Here is a 21,482-nt window from a genome sequence, read left to right on the forward strand (position 1 = left end):
GAAATGCAAATCAAAACAACCCTAAGATTCCACCTCACACCAGTCAGATTGGCCAAGATCCAAAACTCAGATGACAGCAGATGCTGGTGAGGTTGCAGAGAAAGAGGAACACTTCTCCACTGTTGGTGGGGTTGCAAGCTAATACAACCACTCTGGAAATCTGTCTGGCGATACCTCAGAAATTGGATATAGTACTACCTGAAGACCCAGCTATTCCACTTCTGGGCATATACCCCAGAGACACTTTAATACACAACAAAGATATATGCACCACAATGTTCATAGCGGCTCTATTTATAATAGCCAGAAGCTGGAAGGAACCCAGATGTCCTTCAGAAGACGAATGGATACAAAAACTGTGGTACATATACACAATGGAATACTACTCAGCCACCAGAAACAATGACTTAACCAAATTCTTAAGAAAATGGCTGCATCTAGAGAAGATCATCCTGAGTGAGATAATCCAGTCACAAAAGAACAGACATAATATGCAGTCACTGATAGTGGGATGCTAACCCCAGAGGCTTGCACTCCCCCAGAAACAACTCACAGACTGTATGAAGTCCAAGAAATAAAGAAAACAAAAAATATACATATATTCACAAAACAAGAAGACTTTGACTATTTCCATGTTGTGTTTTGTTTTGCATGTACTTTACGCTTTTTGCAACTAGTAGGTTTTCAATGCATACTGTCAAGCCCTTGAAAAAAATCAAGTACTGACTAAAAAATATATTCACCTGGTTTTATGTAAAATTTATTTTAATGTCTGAAAAAACAGTACTGACAAAAATGTATAAATTTAAGCAAAAATGTTTAAAATTTGTACATTTATCTTTGTTTTGCAAAATAAAATCATTTAAAAAAAAAGAACAGCAAAAAAAAAAATAACACACTGTCATGCATATCACCACATACTTTCACTTAAGAAGCATCTCATGTTCTTGGAAATAAAGAGCCAACCTTCAAAAATAGTCTGACATATTTTAAACATGGAAGAGAATATTGGTATGAAATTACAGTCTAGTTATAATTCCTTAATTAACCAGGTATGTGTTATATGTGATCATTTAAAAAATCATATATAATTTTAGAAGACTTACTAGCTCATGGTACCCACTGCATACATGAGCACATCTGCATACATGATGCACATACATACATGTAGTGCTCATGATGCATGTGAGTAGGCACAACAGTTTGTGTTCTAAATGCTGCCTTAGATCAGAATACTGGAAATCAGATGAGTTGGTCATTTTTTTACATTTGAAAGACAATTTTGCCATTAACATTTGTCATTGGGGAATAATAAAAATATGTGTCTCATTTCATTAACATTTTAAAGAAAAATATAAGCAATTGTGACAACAAAATTCAGATGTATTTTCTTGCATCTGCCAAGCTTTGTTATTAGGTGTATTTTGAATTAATTGTGAAATGGGATATTTGGTCACATGTATGAGTCATTTTTAGGGCTTTAGAATGTGAAACTAATTGTAGTGATATGTCCAGAGTTTTACTGAAAAAAATACTAGAAAACCAATCTAATGCTAATATTTATGTTTGTCTGTTTGCATGCACTTTTAACAGCAATGTACATACATTTAAGGCATAATTCATTTTTTCAACTTAACACAGTGTGTGGTTTAATTCATTGACCTGGAAAACACTTTAGTGAGAATTGAATCTGTACAGCCAGCTTGGTAACTCATGTCTCAAATCTAAAACCACAGAGGCTGAGGCAAGAGTCTTAATCATTTAAAAAGTAGTATGGGCTACAGATCCTGTTTTAAGAAAGAAAATGTGCTACCTCACTGTATAGTAGCACCCATGGCTCTTGCATTAGACTTTGTCACATATTCTTTAACTCCAGTTCCCTGAACATCCAATGTCTTCTTATGTCTCTGTTTCACTGGCCATCATGGCAAACTTACATAATGAAGGCATACTTAATTAGGGTTACTACTGCTGTTATGAATTACAATGACTAAAAACAACATGAGGAGAAAGGGAGTTTATTTGGCTTATGCTTCTACATCATTGTTCATCATGGAAGAAAGTCAGGATACAAACTCAAGCAATGCAGGAACCAGAAAGCAGGAGCTCAAATAGAGATCATAGAAGAGTGCTGTCTACTGGCTTGATAATCATGGCTTGTGTCCCCTGCTTTTTTTTTCACACTCAGGACCTCCAGCCCAGCAGTGGCCCACCAGTAAAACGAGCTAAACCCTTTCCCATCAATCATTAATTAAATAAATTACCCTAGACGTTGGCTTACATTTCCATCTTTCAAGACATTTTTTCAATTGTGGTTTCCTTTTTGATGACTATGTATCATCAAGTTTACACAGAACTAGCCAGCATTCAAGAATGCATACTTACACATATAATAAGTATTGAAAGAATAACCAAGAAAGAGAACTGAAATTATTTGTAATAATCAATATAAAATTCACTTTTAAATGTAAAGTATGAAAGAATTAATTAATATTAATCTTTATATTTTACTAATTTCTCAGGTGAGAGCATTCTTATTAATTAGTAGTTTAAACAATTTTTATCATTGCTATTTTTAGAATTCTTACTAATTATAAAATATGTATAATTATAACTGCACTTAAAGTATTGTTTCATTTGTTCTTTAACTGTAATGATCATTAACTCTTACATCTTCATTTTACATTTAGCTTAGTTATGGTATGTTGATGTAGAAATTGATCCTATGTCTTTGAAGTAATTTAAATAAAGAATTGTGGTTAATTGTTTTACAAAATTTAAAGTATATGTGAAATAAACCATTCATATCAAGAGAATATAAAATTATATCTTTCTAAATTTATTATAAAATGTATTTTTATTATTGTTCAGCATAATGTAACTTTTCATTTTTACCAAATATATATTTCATTATTTATGTTAGGACATCATTGAAAACTCTGGAGTACTTTACTACTCTTTGTGTTTCTTAATTAGTCTACATCAAAAATAAATAGCACTGCATTTTTTTCTTAGTGTTATAGTTGGCAAGTTATATATTCATGGTAAAATATATGGTTTAGAACCTTGACTGAAATAAAAATTAAGACCCATATCAGAAAAACATGAACATCATAAATTCATATTTACAAATATTTTTATAGAAAAATTATTATCAAAAAGCAGTCATCCAATGATAAGATGACATTGCACATGTAGAATTTCTTCTCCAGTTGTCCTTTTCATTCTTAAATTGTTATCTATTACAGTAATTATTTATTGTACAGAAGCAAGTTTTTCCACTCACAGATTATAAAACTATTTTTCAAATACCTTTGGTCTGTGGCTGACCAAACATGCAAGGATATATTTTGTCCAAAATTATTTATCAGCCTTTCTTGGTACACATGAAATCATAAGAAAAATCAATTTGAAAAAGGCCAGCGTGGTTGACTAAGGCAGACGGAAGTAATTTTGCCACAATCATTCCTCTGCATACAAACTGACATGGTTATGAATGTGGTATCCTTGCACATTTTTTATCTCAGAGAAACTCAGATCGTAGAAACACATGATGGAGTCTTTTTTCCCATTTTGGGACAGCTAGACAACTCAGTTGTTAAGGAGGTATATTCTGAAAGAGTGGGGACCTGATATGACTCTCAAGAAGCAATAAAGGTGAAAACAGAACCAACTCCACCTAGTTGTTCTCTGACCTCCACATGTGTGCTGAGCTATGCTCAGTCCCTCCCTTCATCTCTATGTCTTTCCCTCTCTCTCCTGTTCCTGCCCCCTCTCTCTGTCTCTCTCTCTCCTCTTTCCATAGTAATGCATAATAATAAATCAAAAATTAAGTTCTATTAACATAATAATATTGAGACCAATTAGAATTTTTGTTTTGCTAGTCAAAAATAAAACATCAGTTTGCAATCCTACCACCAATGGACAAGGAGTGTTCCTCTTTCTCCACATCCTTCTCAGCATCTGCTGTTTTTGGTCTTAGCCCTTCTGACTGTTAGGAGGTGGAATCTCAAGGTTTTTTGATTTGCATTTTTCTGGTGACTAAGGATGCTAAACATTTCTTTGGGTGCTTTGGAGCCATTCAGTACTACTCAGTTGATAATTCTTTGTTTATCTCTGTACCTCATTTTTAACAGGGTTATTTGCTTCCCTGAAATCTAACTTCTTGAGTTCTTTGTATATATTGGATATTAGCCCTCTATCTTATGTAGGGATTGGTAACGATCTTTCCCCAATCTGTTGATTACCATTGTGGCCTATTGACAGTGTTCTTTCCTTTACAAAAGCGTTGCAATTTTATGAGGTCCCATCTGCAGATCCATGATCTTAAATCTTAACCCATAGGTGTTCTGTCCCATATGCAGCCACCAAACCTAGTCACTATTGCTGAAGCCAAGAAGTGCTTGCTGACAGAAGCCTGATATGGATGTCTCCTTAGAGGCTCTGCAGAGCCTTATTGAATCAGATGAGGATACTTGCATCATCGGACTGCTCATTGGGACCCAAATAAAGGAGTTAGAGAAAGAACTTAAGGAGCTGAAGAGGTTTGCAGCACCATAAGAAGAACAACAATATCAACCAACCTGACCCCCCAGAGCTCTCAGAGACTAAAAAACCAACCAAAAAGTACATATAAAGGACATATGGCTCCAGCCGCAAATGTAGCAGAGGATGGCATTACCTGGCATTAATAGGAGAAGCCCTTAGTCCTGTGAAGGTTTGTTTACCTAGTGTAGGGGAATGCCATGGTATTGAGGTGGGTGTAGGAGGGTTTGAGGGAGAGCATCCTCATAGAAGCAGGGGAAGGGGGTATGGGAGCAGGAAGAACCAGGAAAAGGAATAACATTTAAAATGTAAATATATAAACTATATAATTAAAACATAAAATTGTAAAACATCTCTCTTAGAGTCCCCCAAAATCCAGAAAACAGTAAAGAAAAATAATGTAGAAGTTTTTTTAAAAAAAACTTTTCTGCACATTCATTATAAAGTGGGAAATGTCTCTGTGCTGGGAATTTTGCTGAGTTGGTAAATTTGTTAATGAAGAAAAAGCATGAAGTTCTTCTGGGTTGAATCCCGGAATTACACATTAAGCTTAGTACATACCTTTGCAATTCCTCTTCTAGGGAGTTGGAGACAGTTAGATTTCCAAGTTCCTAATCTTGTGAGGAGACAAGATGCCGGGAATGTCAGAAACAGAAGTGACTTCTCTGCAGCGATTATACTCTATATAATGTATCATGTGCCAATTTGCATGTTTTTTGCCAATTTATGTGACTTTTCAATGGATGGTTGTTCTTAGACCCTCATAGATAGCTTTTCCTTTTATTTTCTTATTCTTTTGCATGATGTGGATTGTTATAAATATTAAAATAATATACTCAATTAATTAACATTTACAAAAGCTTTTGGAGAAGAAAAAATCTATATGGAGAGTGGAGAGCTGGCTTAAGTCTATTAAGCTCATTTACTGGACAAAATTGTATCTATGTAGAGTTTTAAAGGGACAATCAGAATAATCATATTTTTCTTTTTTCCTAACTCCTACACTGAGAATTATATATTTCCCCAATTGAAGGGCTTTTCTACCATAGAATATCTCCATTGTCTATTTCTATTAATATAATTATGTATATGAACATGTGTATTTGTAACTATATTACATGTATCCATATATAGTTGTATGTACTTGTAACTGTGTGTTAATATGTATGTGTTTTTGTGTTTTTACATGAATAACTGTGCATGTTTTTATGCACATGTGTGTGTGTGTGCATGTTTCAGGTTAGGCAACTCCTAAATTCCATAAGAATGACATGCTAATTTCTTTATACTTTATGTTTAACTGAGAACAGTTGACTAAATTTGTGGTCCTGAAATATGTTAGTATATTGTATGAGGTTTATCAAAATTTAGCATATTTTTGAAGTTAGGACTGTCTTATCCTGTTCTTTCCCTTTGACCTTATAAGAACATGTTATGAGGTAGAGATTTTATTTATTCTATTTCGTTTAGTTTTGAAAACATTTCACTACATACCACAAATTGCTCTTGCTCCAGCCTCCAAGGCACTGAGACTACAGCCATATGCCACCATACTCTGTAGGCTCACTAGGTGCCCCAATGAGGAGCAAAACCTCTGTGTGTTCTGAGGATAATATATGTTTTTGCCTAATGACTGAGCCTCACATCTTACACACTGAAGGAGGATGAAGACTTGACACAGAGTAACCCTTGTGGTCCTGTCCCTAGCATGTGCTACTAAACCCATTTTCTATCCAGTAAATATGAACCATGGACTCATTTTTAGATAGCTTAAGCCAGGAATGTGAGCAGTGTAAATTCACCCTTCTCACACATGCAATCTTACTGGAGTTTAGCACAAGTATTTTTTTAAATGCAACAGATTGGAGTGTATCTTGGAAGGGTGCTTCCATCTGTGAAAACTGTCATTGGAAAGAGGAAGAACACTTTAAAATAAATCCACCAGCTGTATTGATAATCTTGTTTGATAGGAAGGCCCAAATCTGGTAGGACTATTTGTTAAATCAGTTATCCTGCATGACAGAAGAAAGCAGGCTTGAAAAGGTTTTTTTTTTTTTTTTTTTCGTTTCCAACAATGACTTTAAAAATCATTAAATTGTAGAGAAATGACACTAATGTAATTTCAAATTATCATTTAAAACTAAAAACCAAAATATTAATGTCGGAAGTATCTTAACTGGAATATTTAGTTAACTAAATAGCACAGGGTAGTCTAAAGAATGGGCCATTGACATAGGCAGGTACAACCTGACAGTTTACACCTGAAAAAAAATCAGAAAGAGTAAACTTTCCATGGTTAAACTTTTGTGTTGGTATCCAAATAACCACCATTTTAAGCATCATTTTTCTCTCAGAGGTTTGGCCAGAGCTCTTAATCAACCATTCTGAGATCTAGAGAAATACCCATTATTAAAAACAACAAACAAACAAAAACCTAAATCAGTATCAACAACAGAAAACATGAAAATAATAAAGATCTCATGATATATACTCCCCCAAAGACTTCACCTAAAGGGACTTTTCTTTAAATCTCCTCTAACCTACCCAGTATGTTTTCTCTGTATGATAAAACAAACACTAAAACATTCTGATTGACAGAATACCAAGAAGAAAGGGTTGACGAGGTCTTGATCTTCTAGTAGGAGTCAACCTAGATGTCTGTGAAGTATCTTCTCTATTTAAATTTTCTAGCCTCATTTTTATCTATGTGACTCTGAGAGAGCCTCTGAGGAGACATCCATGTTTGGTTCCTTTCAGTAAACACTTCTTTGCATCAGCAATAGTGCCTAGGTTTGATGGCTGTATATGGGGTGGTTCTCCAGGTGAGGCAGTCTCTGTAGACCTTTTCTTTAATCCCTGCTCCTCTATTTGGCCTCTATATCCTCCCATGTTTTGTTCTCACTTCTTAGAAGGGCTGAGTCATCCCCATTATTGTCCTCCTTCCTTTTGAGCTTCATAAGTTCTGTGGATGGTTTCTTCAGTATTCTGAGCTTTATTTTGGGGGAGGGGGTGTTGTATCCACTTTTAAGTGAGTCCATACCTTGAGTTTTCCTTTGTGACTGGTTTCCACACTCAGGATGACAGCTTCAAGATCCATCCATTTGCCTAAAAACTTCATAAACATTTGCAGCTAAATATCAGAATGAACATGGGGACCCCAATGAAAGAGGTAGGGAAAGGACTGAAATTGCTGAGGGGTTTGCACCCTCAGGGGATGAACAACACCATCAACAGCCTGGGCAGTGAGGTAGAGAGGGTGTTTGGGAGAGGGAGCACCTTCATGGAAGCAAGGTGAAGGGGAGGAGTAAGGAGAATGGGGGGTATAACATTTGAAATGTGAATATAGAGAATATCCAATAAAATTGAAAAAATAAAAATAAAGAAAATGGAAAAAAAATAAAAGGAATAAATTTCTAGCCTTTACTTTTACAAGGGCTAAAAAAAAATTACCTTGAGAATCATCTCACTTGGTAGAAGTATACAATTTATTTTTATCCTGTGGTTTCCAGGGAAGGTTTGAAAAGGTGTCTCCTTAAAAATAATTCTGAGTGGTTCTACTGTGAGTACTCATGTCCCCAAACACTGGACTGATCTGGACATCATGTAGGTAGGTTTAGAGGTGACATCACAATGGTTAGGTGTTGTCCTGCCCATTTTCTTTTCCTTGTCTAGTCCCTGATTTTAGTTGGATTGCTTTGTGTTTCTTTCCATTCAATTTGCTGTTGGCTACTGGTTTGCTGTATATTGCTTTTACTATGTTTAGGTATGGGCCTCAAATTCCTGACCTTTCCACAACTTTTATTATGAAGGGGTGTTGAATTTTGTCACATGCTTATGAGCATATAATAAAATGATCATGCAGTGTTTTTTTCTTTGAGTTTGTTTATATAGCAGTTTCTGTGATTGGATTTACATATATTGAACCATCCCTGCATATCTGGAATAAAGCCTACTTGATCATGGTGAATGATGGTTTTGATGTGTTATTGGATTCAGGGTTGCAAAAATTTTATTGAGTATTTTGCCTTGATGTTCATGAAGGAAATTGGTCTGAAGCTCTTTTTCTTTGTTGGGTTTTTGTATGTTTTAAGTATGAGCTTAATTGTGATTTATAGAATGAATTGGATTGCTACCCATTTTCAAGACCACCTTTCTTATTTCATGATACCCAATGATGCTTTTCTTTCTCTAGGCTTGTTCCTAGATCTTCCTAACACATCCTGTTATGCAATTTCTTTTCACAGAATTATCATATGATTTCTTTGGGAATTTTTATTTAATATCTCTTTTTGTTGGTTATTTTATTTACTCACATTTCAAGTGTTGTCCCTCTCTTCCAGTCTCCTCATCTGCAAATCTGCATGGCATTCCCCTCCCCTTTGTTTCTAAGCTGGTGTTTTTCTACCCACCTACCAACTCACTTCTTACTACTCTAGCATCTCTCTCTACTGGGACATCAAGCCCCCATAGGGCCAAAGGCCTCCCCTGCCACTGATGCCTGATAAGGCTATTGTATCCCACATATGTAGCTGAAGTCATAGACCCACCTAGGTAAACAAATTTATTGGTGGTTTATTGTCCAGGAGCCCTGGGGGGAGGGTCCTGTTAGTTTCTATTGTTCTTCCTATGGGGTTGCAATCTCCTTCAGCTCCTTTACCATTGGGGTCCCCAGGCTCAGTTAGATTGTTGGCTGTGGTTATATCCATCTGTATTATTCAGATGTTGGCAGAACCTCTCAGGGGACAGCTATACCAGATTCCTGTCAGCAACTGCTTCTTGGCATAAACAATAGTGTCAATGTTTGGTATCTGAGATGTGATGAATCCCCAGGTGAGGTGGTCTCTGGGTGGCCTTTCCTCAGTCTCTGTTTCTTTTTTTTTTTTTTGTCCCTGCTTTTTATTTGGACAAGAACAAATTTTGAGATAAATGGGTTTCTCCATATGTTCTGTCATTACTAGAGATCAGGGATATGATACTCTCATAAGTTCTTTTTTGTTCAAGACTAACTATCCTGGGTCTTTTGTTTTTTCCACATGAAATTAAGTTGCTCTTTAAGGTTATGTAAACAGTTGTGTTGTAGTTTTGATGGAAATGGCATTTAATATGCATTATTTTGGTAAAATAGTCATTTTACTATGTCACTACTTTTACATCTGATAAACAAGTTCAGCAAAGTGGCTGGGTACAAAATAAACTTTAAAAAATTTAGTTGCCCACCTTTTTATAAGCAATTAACAGACAAAGAAAGAATTTAGAGAGATAACGCCTTTTACAATAGCCACAAATAATATAAAATATCCTGGTGTAACTCTAGCCATGCAAGTAAAAGATTTGTATGACAAAAATTTCCAGATACTAAAGAAATAAATTGAGGAAGATATTAGAAGATATCTTTAATCTCTGTATTTCAAAGGCAGATGCCTCTTGATCTCTGTAGATTCGAAGCCTCTGTGGTCTAGATATAAAGTTCCCGAAAAGCTAGGACTATCTAGAGAAGTCCTATTTCAAAAACACAAAAACAAAGAAACACAAACAAAAAAATAAAACCTTAAAAAAATCAACTAAAATTCTAAGCATTTATGTTGGCAACCAGGGTTCTCCATTATCTGAAGCAAGCACAAATTTCAGGTGTCTCTAAGGACATATAATATGTACTCTAGCCAAATTACTGAGTCATCGATCCAATGCCTACTGAAAAGTTTAGTGAAAATTTAATCTTAGCAATTTTAATTGATTTGATTATAATTTTCTCCCACTATTGAAATACCATGCTTATGTACTGTAGATTCAAATATATTACATAGATTTTCAAACATTTTATATATCTTTACTTTCTTGATGTGTCATTTGAAGCACAAATTTTTTGTTTTTCAAAAATATTTATCGTTTTCTCTTGGTACTCAGTTTCAAATGTCACAGCTGAGAAAACATTGTCCATTATAGTTCAATGATATCTCCTGATGAAGAAACCAAAATGAAGAAACTATGCAGCATATGCACTAAGTAGAATTCAAATACAGTCAATATCACAAAGAATGTTCTGTATAGTTTCTATATACAAAGAAAAGTGTGTATGTGTGTGTATATGTGTGTTTGTGTGTGTGTGTGTTTGTGTGTGTGTGTGTAAGTATCAGTAAATAAAACATGTGTTCTACTTAAATCAACACATTGAGGTGACATTTTGTAATGTCGTAGGTTAATAGGTAGTACACTTTAAAATAAATCTTGCCATAACTGCCCACATACTATTTGATGTTCATCAGCCAATTTCTTACTTTTACTGCTTGTGTTTCTTAGTTATGAATTGAGTTTTATATATACTATTATTATATGTCTAGAAAATATATACCCACTAACCCCTTTTACATATTAGACACTGATTGTTCTGAGGAGTCATGCAAAATGAGGCAAATATTTCAAGCCATTTCCATCACTGTTAAAATTATAGGTATTTTTCCTTGTCTTACTTAGTTCTAAAATGATACATTTTTAACAGTAAGGAGATCTATGTACTGTGATTGTGACTTTAATCATTTTGCCTATTTTCTCTTTTATTTAAATGTTGTCAACATTATTTTAGTCATTTGTTCTCTTTAACTTGTCAGTGACCTGTTTCTTTAACTTACCATTTCATCATAACTACCAACTCTTTCCTTTTGTCTGTTAATGGTTTGGAATGGCTTTGATTAGTCTACTTTTCACAGTGAGGTGTTAGAAACGATCAGAATGAATCAAGGATTGTCAGTGTAATGGGAAAATAAAGAACCCCAAACACACACACACACACACACACACACACACACACACACACACAAATGACACTGCCACCATGAGCAACAACCTCTATCCGCACATAAATCTCCTCTTCACTTTGTATGCAAGTAGGGCAGGCGCACTTACAATAACCCATACAGACAAAACTTGAGTTTATTTGATCTCCCTTATTTTTACTCCATATCCTTTATCTTTTGCCAATTTCTTTCAAGACACCATTTTATATTCATGTGTTATGTCTTCTTAGTCTCTTTCTGATTGTCCAGATATACAAACCTTTAAATTATTTGTTTTTTTACTTTTAGTTCATAGTTTGGTTTATTTTTCTTGTGAACAAATTAGGCTATTAAATTATTGACAATAAAAATATTGTAAACTATTTTATTGACATTCAATCTTAGGAAATAGGTGAGGTAATGAAATTTTTCAGGTCTCATCCAGAAGTTCATGTCATAATTGCCTATCTGCATCATTGGTTAGAGGATGAATTTGAGAGGCATTGATCAACTGAGTGTCTTGAAACATGCCAGATGGGACAAGGAGTAGAGCACTAACTATTTTAAATTTAGCCATATGGAAGTTTATCAAATATAATTTTTCTTGTTAGTATTGTCTTAAAAGCTGTTATTTCTTTATAAAGATCATCCAACATTATAAATTCACTTTGGGTAAAAACATAAAGAAGAACTTAGGGGAAAGCTAAACTATCATGCATCATTAAGTTATACTCTTTTAAATGATAAATTTCTGAAATTTAACAACTACTATTTTATTAATACACATGTTTAAAATCTCCTGTCTGTATGGTATTCTTGTTTGTAATTATGCACATGCCAGTTGATGAACATGACTGGAGCATGTTCTTCTGATTTTCATCTCAAAAGCTTGATGCGGTCACGTAGCCAAAGGAATACCATGTCATAATTAGGCATTTAAGGTACAATGTGTCATAATATAAATTGTTTTTTATCTCTAGAACTACTATGGTGCAGCTAAGATGATTTTTTCTGATAATCCTCTTGGTCTTACTTGTGGAATGGTTTGTCCAACATCTGACCTTTGCGTTGGAGGATGCAACTTGCATGCTGCTGAAGAGGGACCAATTAATATTGGTGGGCTGCAGCAGTTTGCTACTGAGGTAAGCAAGAGATACACTTATATTTTTTACTCCTACTAGCGAGCCAAGAGCTCATAAAATAATTGATGTCCTTGGTTAGCTTTTTTGTTTTTTTGATACTCACCATTAGGGTGTGTGGTGGGAGTGGGTGATACAAATGTGTTGTTTGAAATCAGTATCATTATACAACACTTGGCTATAAGAATGAAAGTTTATAAAATCATATGTCAAATTAGTTTTAATCCCAGAAGGTTTTTAAAATAACTTAGAACGAAAATATCTAAATTGGATGATCTAGAAATAGAATTTGTTCATTAACTTTACATTGAAGTATAGCATGGAGACCCTATTAGGAAAAAAAAAAAGCTATATTCTTTAACTGATAATTTCCCCTGGAACTCGCTTTGATCTTTATGCCTAGAAATACATTTCAGCACTACTTCCTACTATTCTTTGAGTGATAGGGATTGGGGATTTTTCATAAATGCTGAAAATATACTACTCTCTAACAACATTAAGAAGATAATTAGATTACGTGAGTGTATAGATGGAAAGCTACCCTGTTATTTGCACGGAAAATATTTAATGAAATCAAAGGTGGTGCTTTGTCATTTGTCACATAAACTTTGGTACTGGCATTCTCTTATATAAATCCTTTGTAAATGACTGATTCTCTGGGACATCTTTGCGCTCTCTGGGGTCTCCTGTTTGAAGTGAACTAGCAAGTCAATTCTCATGTATCATTTAAATGATCAGCTTATTGGGATGTTACAGTAAGATTTTTATAATCTTGAGGGACTAGTTGGCTGGAAGATGAAATTAAATGCCTGTCTATGCTGGACTTTTAGTTAATGACTTACCTCTCTGGTTTTGTCAACTTAAACACAATGTACTCTTTCCCTTTAGAGCCTTTCCCATAATACCCCTCAAGCTTAAGTCACTCTTTGCCTTTAGTAATAAATCAGTGTTATTCCCTTCCTGCTTTCTGACAGGTTAATTCTGTGGAAAGACCCCTGGGAATAAGAAAATGGAAACAATTTGAGGTTGTGAGTTGATGCAATAAATTCTTGGATTTAATTTCTTTTCTTATCAAATTAAAAACTGTGTTAGGCTTACCTGACCAGCACAAGGTGTAATCTTTACAACATGCAAAAATCCTTAGTTGATGATGAAGACTCACTCAGATTCCTCTCCATATTTCTTTGGTAAGCCCTTTTCTTTGTCATTTAGCCAGGGTAAGCTTGTACCAAACACATCACAGCAAAGGAAGAGCCCATATAGTATGTACATGAGCTGAAACTGCATTCCTAAAGAAAAATGATTTCATAGCAGTAAAATGTCAGTGATCTGGATACAAATGTGACAATGAGACAGAACAGAGAGATGTATAGAAGAGAGGGGAAGAATGAGAGATAGAAAGAAAAAGGAACAAAAGGAGGCAGAAAGGTGGAAAGAGGGAGAGAATGAGGAAAAGGAAGGGAGAGACAAAGAAGGAGAGATAGACATGCACACTCAAAGAGAGAATATGAACAAATATATTAATGAATCTTTACTCTTACATGACTTTAATAAGCTATTAGTTCACAGTGTGTTTATCTGTAAGGGTTTTCATATTGCCCTCCTTGTTATAAAAATGATCAGAAATTGAATGAAAACCAAGTGTACATAGCTTCAGGATCTGTGTGAGCCCCACTTAGTAATGAATTGAGCTTGAACAAGGCATGCCTATAAATTCTTCTCAACTGAATGAATAAAATTTTAAAAAGGAAGTGTCTTTGTATTTCATTTCATCCTCTTTTTATAACTGTGTTTCACAATTGAATAATAAATTAAACACTGTGATGAGAACTACACATAGCGTGTTACCATTCATGGTTTCCACATTGACTGGTTTTATAAAGTACTGTATTACTTATGCAAAAATAAGGTTTACTTAGATACAACCATGTTTTGAGTTATGAAATTCCCAATGCATGAGCTCTGTGAATACTAGTAAAATATATGAGAAGGGCAAACTATTCTTTTTTTCAATGACTAAACTATTGACATGAAATTTAACAAAACGTGGAACATGATGCAAATGATTTTATGTTTTGATTGATAAACAATGATTGATTTTGACCTTTTAAAAATACAAATCAATATCTCTCTACCAAATTAAGCAAAGGTTAGGAAAGCAAACTAAATAGAAAAATGGGGACTTTTTTCAGAATTGTTTTTCCTGTAATTTATAAATGATTTTTTTAAAATATCAACTTTCTAGACTGCTGTTATTGACTGTGTCTGTACGCTCTGCTTCTTTATTTGAACATGGGTGTGTAATTTAGAAAAATAACGGATCACACCTATCTAAGCCTGCAGGAAGAACAGGAAGGTGGCTTCTTTTGTGTGGTTCTTTGTCCTCATTTCTCTTCAACTCTACTATTTTTTATCTGTATTGTGATGACTTGACATCACTTAAGATAACTGTGGGCACTGGTAGGATGAGAAAGTTAGACAAGAGGTTCTTATTCTATAGAAGGAAGATGGCCTCATACTTATCTTAGAATTCTTTAACAATATAGGTTCAATAAATATCTTGGAAATCCTGATTTATTGCAGTTGTTATCAATTTCAGGGAAGTTTACAAATTCCTGTGTATAAACAATGTTTAAGTACAAGTTTAGTGTATTATGTGTCTCAAAACAACAGTAGCCCAAAACTGTGTAACCTATAGGTGTATAGAAACACAATAGCACTTCATGGAAGCAAAGACTACAAACTGCTATTTCATGCTGAAGTGACTGAGAGCTATACCTACTACTGGCATTCTAAGACTGATGCTCTCACCTTGGAAGATTTGCTTTGCTTGCTTTGAAGGTAATTTGTTGACATTAGTAGAAAGAGTAGATGTGGAGACCGTCCAGACTCATTGGCTCCTATGGCAATGTATTCATATTGTGGTATCCAACTTTAAAATCTTGATAACTAGTAAGGTGTGCCATCAAGATATTTGGCTTTTGGACACGAGACAGTAACATACCAGAAATAGTCAATATTAAAGAAATTTTGTAATTTAGTGTTAAACAGGAGTGAATAAGTCCTGAAAACACCCAAAGACATAGTATCTCCTTTTTATGCATACCTAGTAGAAGCCTCCTTGAAAATAACTAATTTCTACAGCTGCTAACCTGTCAAGGCCGGACAGAGTTTTGTAATTTTTCAAGTATTTGCAATCTCTTATCTACTTTAGATAACATTGCTAGTTGACTGCAGGCTTTATAGCACTGCAGGGTTTGTGGTTCCAGGGGCAAAAGGCACATAAAAAGCATGATGGATCAGAATAGTGTCACCTGTACAGTCATTCCATCACAGCTCTTTCATCTTCTGTGACAGTGGTAGCAATTACATTAAAATAAGTGAAAGACTCTGTAAGACCTACACATATGTTCAAGTCATTTTCATTTCAGAGGTATGCTTTTTAAATGAATTTCCTATGAAGCACAAAAGAGTCATTCCATAATTAGGAAGAATCTAACCTTTGTGGAGTTTGGGAAAATAAGATTTTCTCTTAAAAAATTACACAAAAATTTCCTACAAAATTTCAGTAAGGAAGCTTTGGGATGGAGAGATGACAGGGATGTGCCTTATGCAGTGCAGGGTGACAAACCTCTGGTTTTCCTATAGTATTATTTTCACCTTAAAGCCTGAGGTGTGAGGTGGAGGTGGCTGAGAACATGTGTGTAAAACTTTAGCACACTAGTAGTATAGTTTTGCAAACTAATCAATAAAGTATACCAGTTTATGGATCTAATTTAAAGCTAAGACTGTTTTGTTGTTGTTCTAGGGCTTCTGGGTGTGCTGCTATTAGTATAATATTGCATGGGTTTCTTTATGAGGGCACACAGTGCTATGAATTTTCTTCTTAGTATGGCTTTCATTGTGTACTGTTATGTTAGATAATAAATGACAAGAAACGCTACCATGTCACTATTGCCTGCTACTCTCTTGCCCCAGCAGTCTTGCTGCCTCCATGGTTAGTCCCATGTAGAAAAGGCCCATCTCATGGATCTCTTGCTGGGCATTTTGTTCAAATTCCCAGACTTCTGTCTCCTGTAGTTTTAGTCACAATTCCCAGTAACCCAGTAAAATCAATCATATTTATATAATTAAATTCGCACCCCACAAAACTTCTGCATATTAAAAATCAGAGCCAATTGATATTTATGTAAACTACCCACATTGATAAGACAAATGGTCCTGTAATAATTCATCCTTTATAAGATATTCATAGCTACTTGTGGCTATTTAAAACCACACTGACCTGGGTAGTCCTTCTCTTTTTCCACCTTCCTTCCTTCTCCCACTTCTAAAAAACTCTCAGCCCTCTTGCCCTTATTACTGCCCTATAACATGCTCTCATCTTGTCTTTTACATGTCTTCACCCACTTACAGAGAGCTATCTACAGTGTCCTGTAAGTTTGGATATTTTGTGCCTTTACATTTGTTAAATTCTAAAAATTCTCTAATTTCTTTATGTCTTCATGACTAAGTTATCTTTGGGTAGAGAGTGCTTTGATTACATGGTTATGTGGGCTTTCTGTTCTTTTTGTTGTTATTGAAGTCTAGCCTAAGTCTGTGGTGATCTGATAGGATGCATCATATTATTTCAATCTTTTTGCATCTGTTGAGGCTTGCTTTGTGACAGATGATATTGTCAATTTTGAATAAGATAAGAAATAGTCAAATTCAGGGCAGAAATCAACCAAATAGAAAAATAGAAGAATATAAAGAACCAACAAAATCAAAGCTGGTTCTTTGAGAAAATCAACATGATAGATAAATCTTTAGGCAAACTAACTAAAGGACACAGAGACAGATTCCAAATTTAAAACTAAACCAGAAATAAAGAGGGAGTAATAACAAGAGAGACTGAGAAATGTTTTTGAAGAATAATCAGATCTCACTACAAAACCAATACTTCCTTCCCCCCCCCCCCAAAAAAAAACAGGAAAATCTAGATGAAATGGATGATTTTCTAGATAGATACACATACCAAAGTTCAATAAAAAACAGGTAAACTATCTCAAGAGGTCTATATCCCCTAAGGAAATAGAAGTCATTAAAACTTCTCAACCAAATCAAACCCCGGGGATATATGGCTTTAGTGTAGAATTTCCCAAGTCCTTCAAAGAACAGCTTATCAACACTCCTCAAACTACTTCATAAAATATAAACAGAATGAACACTACCTAATTCATTCTACGAAACCACAATTACCCTGATACCTAAACCACACAGAGACCCAATAAGGAATGAGAACTTCAGACTAAATTAGCTTATAAATATCGATGCAAAAATACTCAATAAAATTATTGCAAACCGAATTTAAGAACACATCAAAATGACCATTTACCATTACAAACAGACTTCATTCCAGGTTGGTTCAATATATGAAATACCATTAATTGCCCTTTTGTTTTTCTTGACAGTGTCCTTAGCCTGGAAAAAGATTTTTTACCTACTCCACATCTGATAGAGGTCTAATATTCAATATATACAAAGAACTTAAGAAGATAGACTCCAGAGAATCAAACAATCCTATTAAAAAATGGGGTACAGAGCTAAACAAAAATTCTCAACTGAGGAATATCATTTGGCTGAGAAGCATTTGAGGAAGTGCTTCACATCCCTAGTCATCAGAAAAATGCAAACAAAACAACCCTGATATTCTATCTCACACCAGTCAGAATTGCTAGGATCAAAAACTCAGATGACAGCATATTCTGGCGAGGATGCAGAGAAAGAGGAACACTTCTCCACTGTTGCTGAGGTTGAAAGCTGGTACAACCATTCTGGAAATCAGTCTGGTGGTTCCGTAGAAAATTGGACAAAGTCATATCTAAAAACCCAGTTATTCCACATATATCTCAGAGAAGCTCCAACATACAACAAAGACACATGTACCACAATGTTCATAGCAGTTCTATTTATAATAGCCAGAAGCTAAAAAAAAATCCCAGATGTCCTTCAGTAGATTAATGAATTAAAAAGTTATGTTATATTTACACAATGGAGTACTATTCAGCTATCAGAAACAATGACTTTATGAAATTCCTAAGAAAGTGGATGCATCTTGAGAATATCATTCTGAGTGAGGTGACCCACTCACAAAAGAACAGAAATAATATGCAGTCACTGATAATTGGATACTAGCCCCAGAAAGCTCTGAATACTCCAGAAACAACTCGCAGGCCATATGAAGCTCAAGAATAACAAAGGCCAAATAGTGAAAGCCTCAGTCCTTAAGAAAAAAAAAAGTAAGTGTATAGCAACCTCTCAGAGTGTGGTACACCTAGACCTTAAATAATCAAAGAGCTAAGAACATAGCCTTGTGGCAATTTTTGGTATTCAAGGATCATTATGTTAAATCTATATACACCAAGAAAACTCTGACTGTTTTCATGTTCTGTTCTGTTCTATATGTACTTTATGCTTATGGTAACTAGTGGGATTTCAAGGCACACTACCAAACCTCTAAAAGAATTGCCAAAATGCTTTAAAATATCTGTACATATCTCTCTTCTTTATGAAATTAAGTAGCTTCTGTAAGGGAAAGGACATAGTCAATAGGGCAAATTTCATCTTGTTTTATTCAAATGTAAAACGGCAGCTACTCTGCCATCTTATTAATTAAAAACCAGCAAAAGAAACATTCACATGCTATTTCTATAATCATTTTATACAAGCAGTGATTGAATCATTACTTCATCAAGAATTCCCAGAATTATTCCTATTCTATATTGTCATGATATTAAACATAAAGCCTTCTGGAGTGCTACATTTAGAGTTCATCTTTCAACCATTTTGTCTTGAAATTTCTAAAACTATTTCATTATTAGGATGTCCCTGTGGTCTACTTTTGCTACTGTTTGGCTAATAAGAACAAATATAATAGTTGAGGGACAATTAGCATCTATTAAACATTTGTGTGTATTATCATTATGTAATCTCTTAGAATAAACAGAACAATGTGATTTATCTCAAGTTAGAATTAGTAAATAATTTTTATTGATTATTTATTTATTTACATTTCAAATGTTATCTCCCTTCCTGGTTTTTACTCTGTAAACCCTTTATTCCATCCCCCCCTCCTTCTTCTATGAGGGTTCTCCCATACCCACCTACCCATTTCTCCCTAACCACCCTAGCTTTCTCCTCTAAGGTATTGAGCCTTTAGAGGTCCAAGGACCTCCCCTCCCACTGATGCCAAATAAGGCACTCCTCTGCTACATATGCAGCTGGAGCCATGGGTCCGTCCATGTGTATTCTTTGGTTGATGGCTTAGTCCCTAGCTGCTCTGCGGAGTCTGGTTAGTAGATATTGTTGGAAAACAGTCTGGCAGCACCGAAAATTGGACATAGTACTACCTGAGGACCCAGACATACCCACAATATGTTCTAACATACGGCAAGAGCATATGTTCCTCTACGTTCACAGCAGCCTTATATATAACAGCCAGAAGCTGGAAACAACACAGATGTCCCTGAACAAAAAAAAAAAATGGATACAGAATATGTAGTATATTTATACAAAGGAGTACTACTCAGCTATTAAAAAGAATGACTTTATGGGATCTGCAGGCAAATGGATGGAACTAGAAAATATACTTAGTGAGGTAGCCCAGTCACAAAATAACACAGGTGATATGCATTCACTGATAAGTGGATAATAGGGAAAAATGGAACACCCATCATACATCTCACAGAACATATGAACCAAATGAGAATGCTTCAGTCCTACTTAGAGGGGAGAACAAAATAATTATGGGAGGTAGATGGTGGGAGAGACTTGGGAGGAAGGGGGTTGGAAAAAAGGAATAAAGAGGCATCATTAGGTGTGGGAGGAGATGCAGAAGATGTTCAGAGTGTCAGGCAATATAACCGAGGTGTGTAGCAACTAGGGGTGAGGAACTGACGTAGCTACTGGAAAGTCTCATTTACCAGGAGAGCAAGAGTCTCCCAGAAACCAACAGGGATGGCTTTAGCTGAAGTGACCAACAAAGCAGAGGCATAACCTGTAAATATCATATCCAGAGGTTAGGCACAGGCCATACTTGAGGAATGGAGCCACCTACCAAACTCCAAACTTTTAACCAAGAATTTCACCTATCTAAAGAAAATACAGGGACAAAGAGTGAAGCAGAAACCAAAGGAAAGACCATCTAGTGACTGCCCCACCTGAGGATCCATCCCATATACAGACACCAAACCCAGTCACTATTGCTGATGCCAAGAAATGCTTGCTGACAGGAGCCTAGTATAGCTCTCTCCTAAGAGAATCTGCCAGAGCCTGACCAACACAGATGCTATATTTGTTGATAGCCTTATACTATCTTGTGGCAATATTGGTACGTAGTTTGATTATTATAGGATACAACCCATCAATGAGTTGAATTAATGAGTTTATAGATGAACGGCTGGGAGCAGGTAAACTCAGTTGAATAAAGATGTCGCTTATAAGGTGAATCTTCCCCTGAGACCCTTCTGTTGGGTAGCTCTTTTTCTTCATGTGTTGAACCACAGTTTTCCACCACATCCTACCTTCCAGGATGTTTTCTTTTACTAGGCATGGATAGTGAATGAAGAGAGTCAAGAGCTTCTGAATTTCAATCTCTGAAACCATGTACCAGAACAAACCATCTGTTCCTCAGCTATTTCCTGTTAGTTTTTTTTTTGTCACAGCAAATGAAGGATTACTAATATAAGATTGAAGAATATTTGATAAGTAATGCTAATTGAAAAGTGAAATAATAATAAAGTAATCCAAGTGCTACACTGATGTAGAAATAGATTTAGAGCTACGTAAAATCTATGCAATAGGACAAGACAAAGAAATTTAGGTTAGGAGTAATGGAAGATGTCCATAGACATTGTGACTATTTATGCAGAAAACCTCTTTATCTGAAAGCACGTCTATCCTGTGTAAATTTCTACTCAGTAGCTGACTGCAACAGATGCAGAGACCTGCAGCCAAACAATAGACAGAGTTTGGGGACTCTTATGGA

The 21,482-nt window shown here is 35.2% G+C and overlaps 1 protein-coding gene across 1 annotated transcript in view; it reads left to right on the forward strand.

Annotated features, from left to right (window-relative positions):
* DPYD (dihydropyrimidine dehydrogenase) overlaps positions 1-21,482 on the forward strand; it is an 878,881-nt gene that overhangs the window by 193,634 nt on the left and 663,765 nt on the right. The window contains exon 5 of the mRNA XM_080916202.1: positions 12,296-12,457. Within this exon, the coding sequence (XP_080772328.1) occupies positions 12,296-12,457 (162 nt within the window). The remainder of the gene's footprint in view (positions 1-12,295; positions 12,458-21,482) is intronic.

This window comes from Micromys minutus (genome assembly GCF_963924665.1).
Source record: "Micromys minutus genome assembly, chromosome: 4".
In the NCBI taxonomy this organism is placed as follows: Eukaryota; Metazoa; Chordata; class Mammalia; order Rodentia; family Muridae; genus Micromys; species Micromys minutus.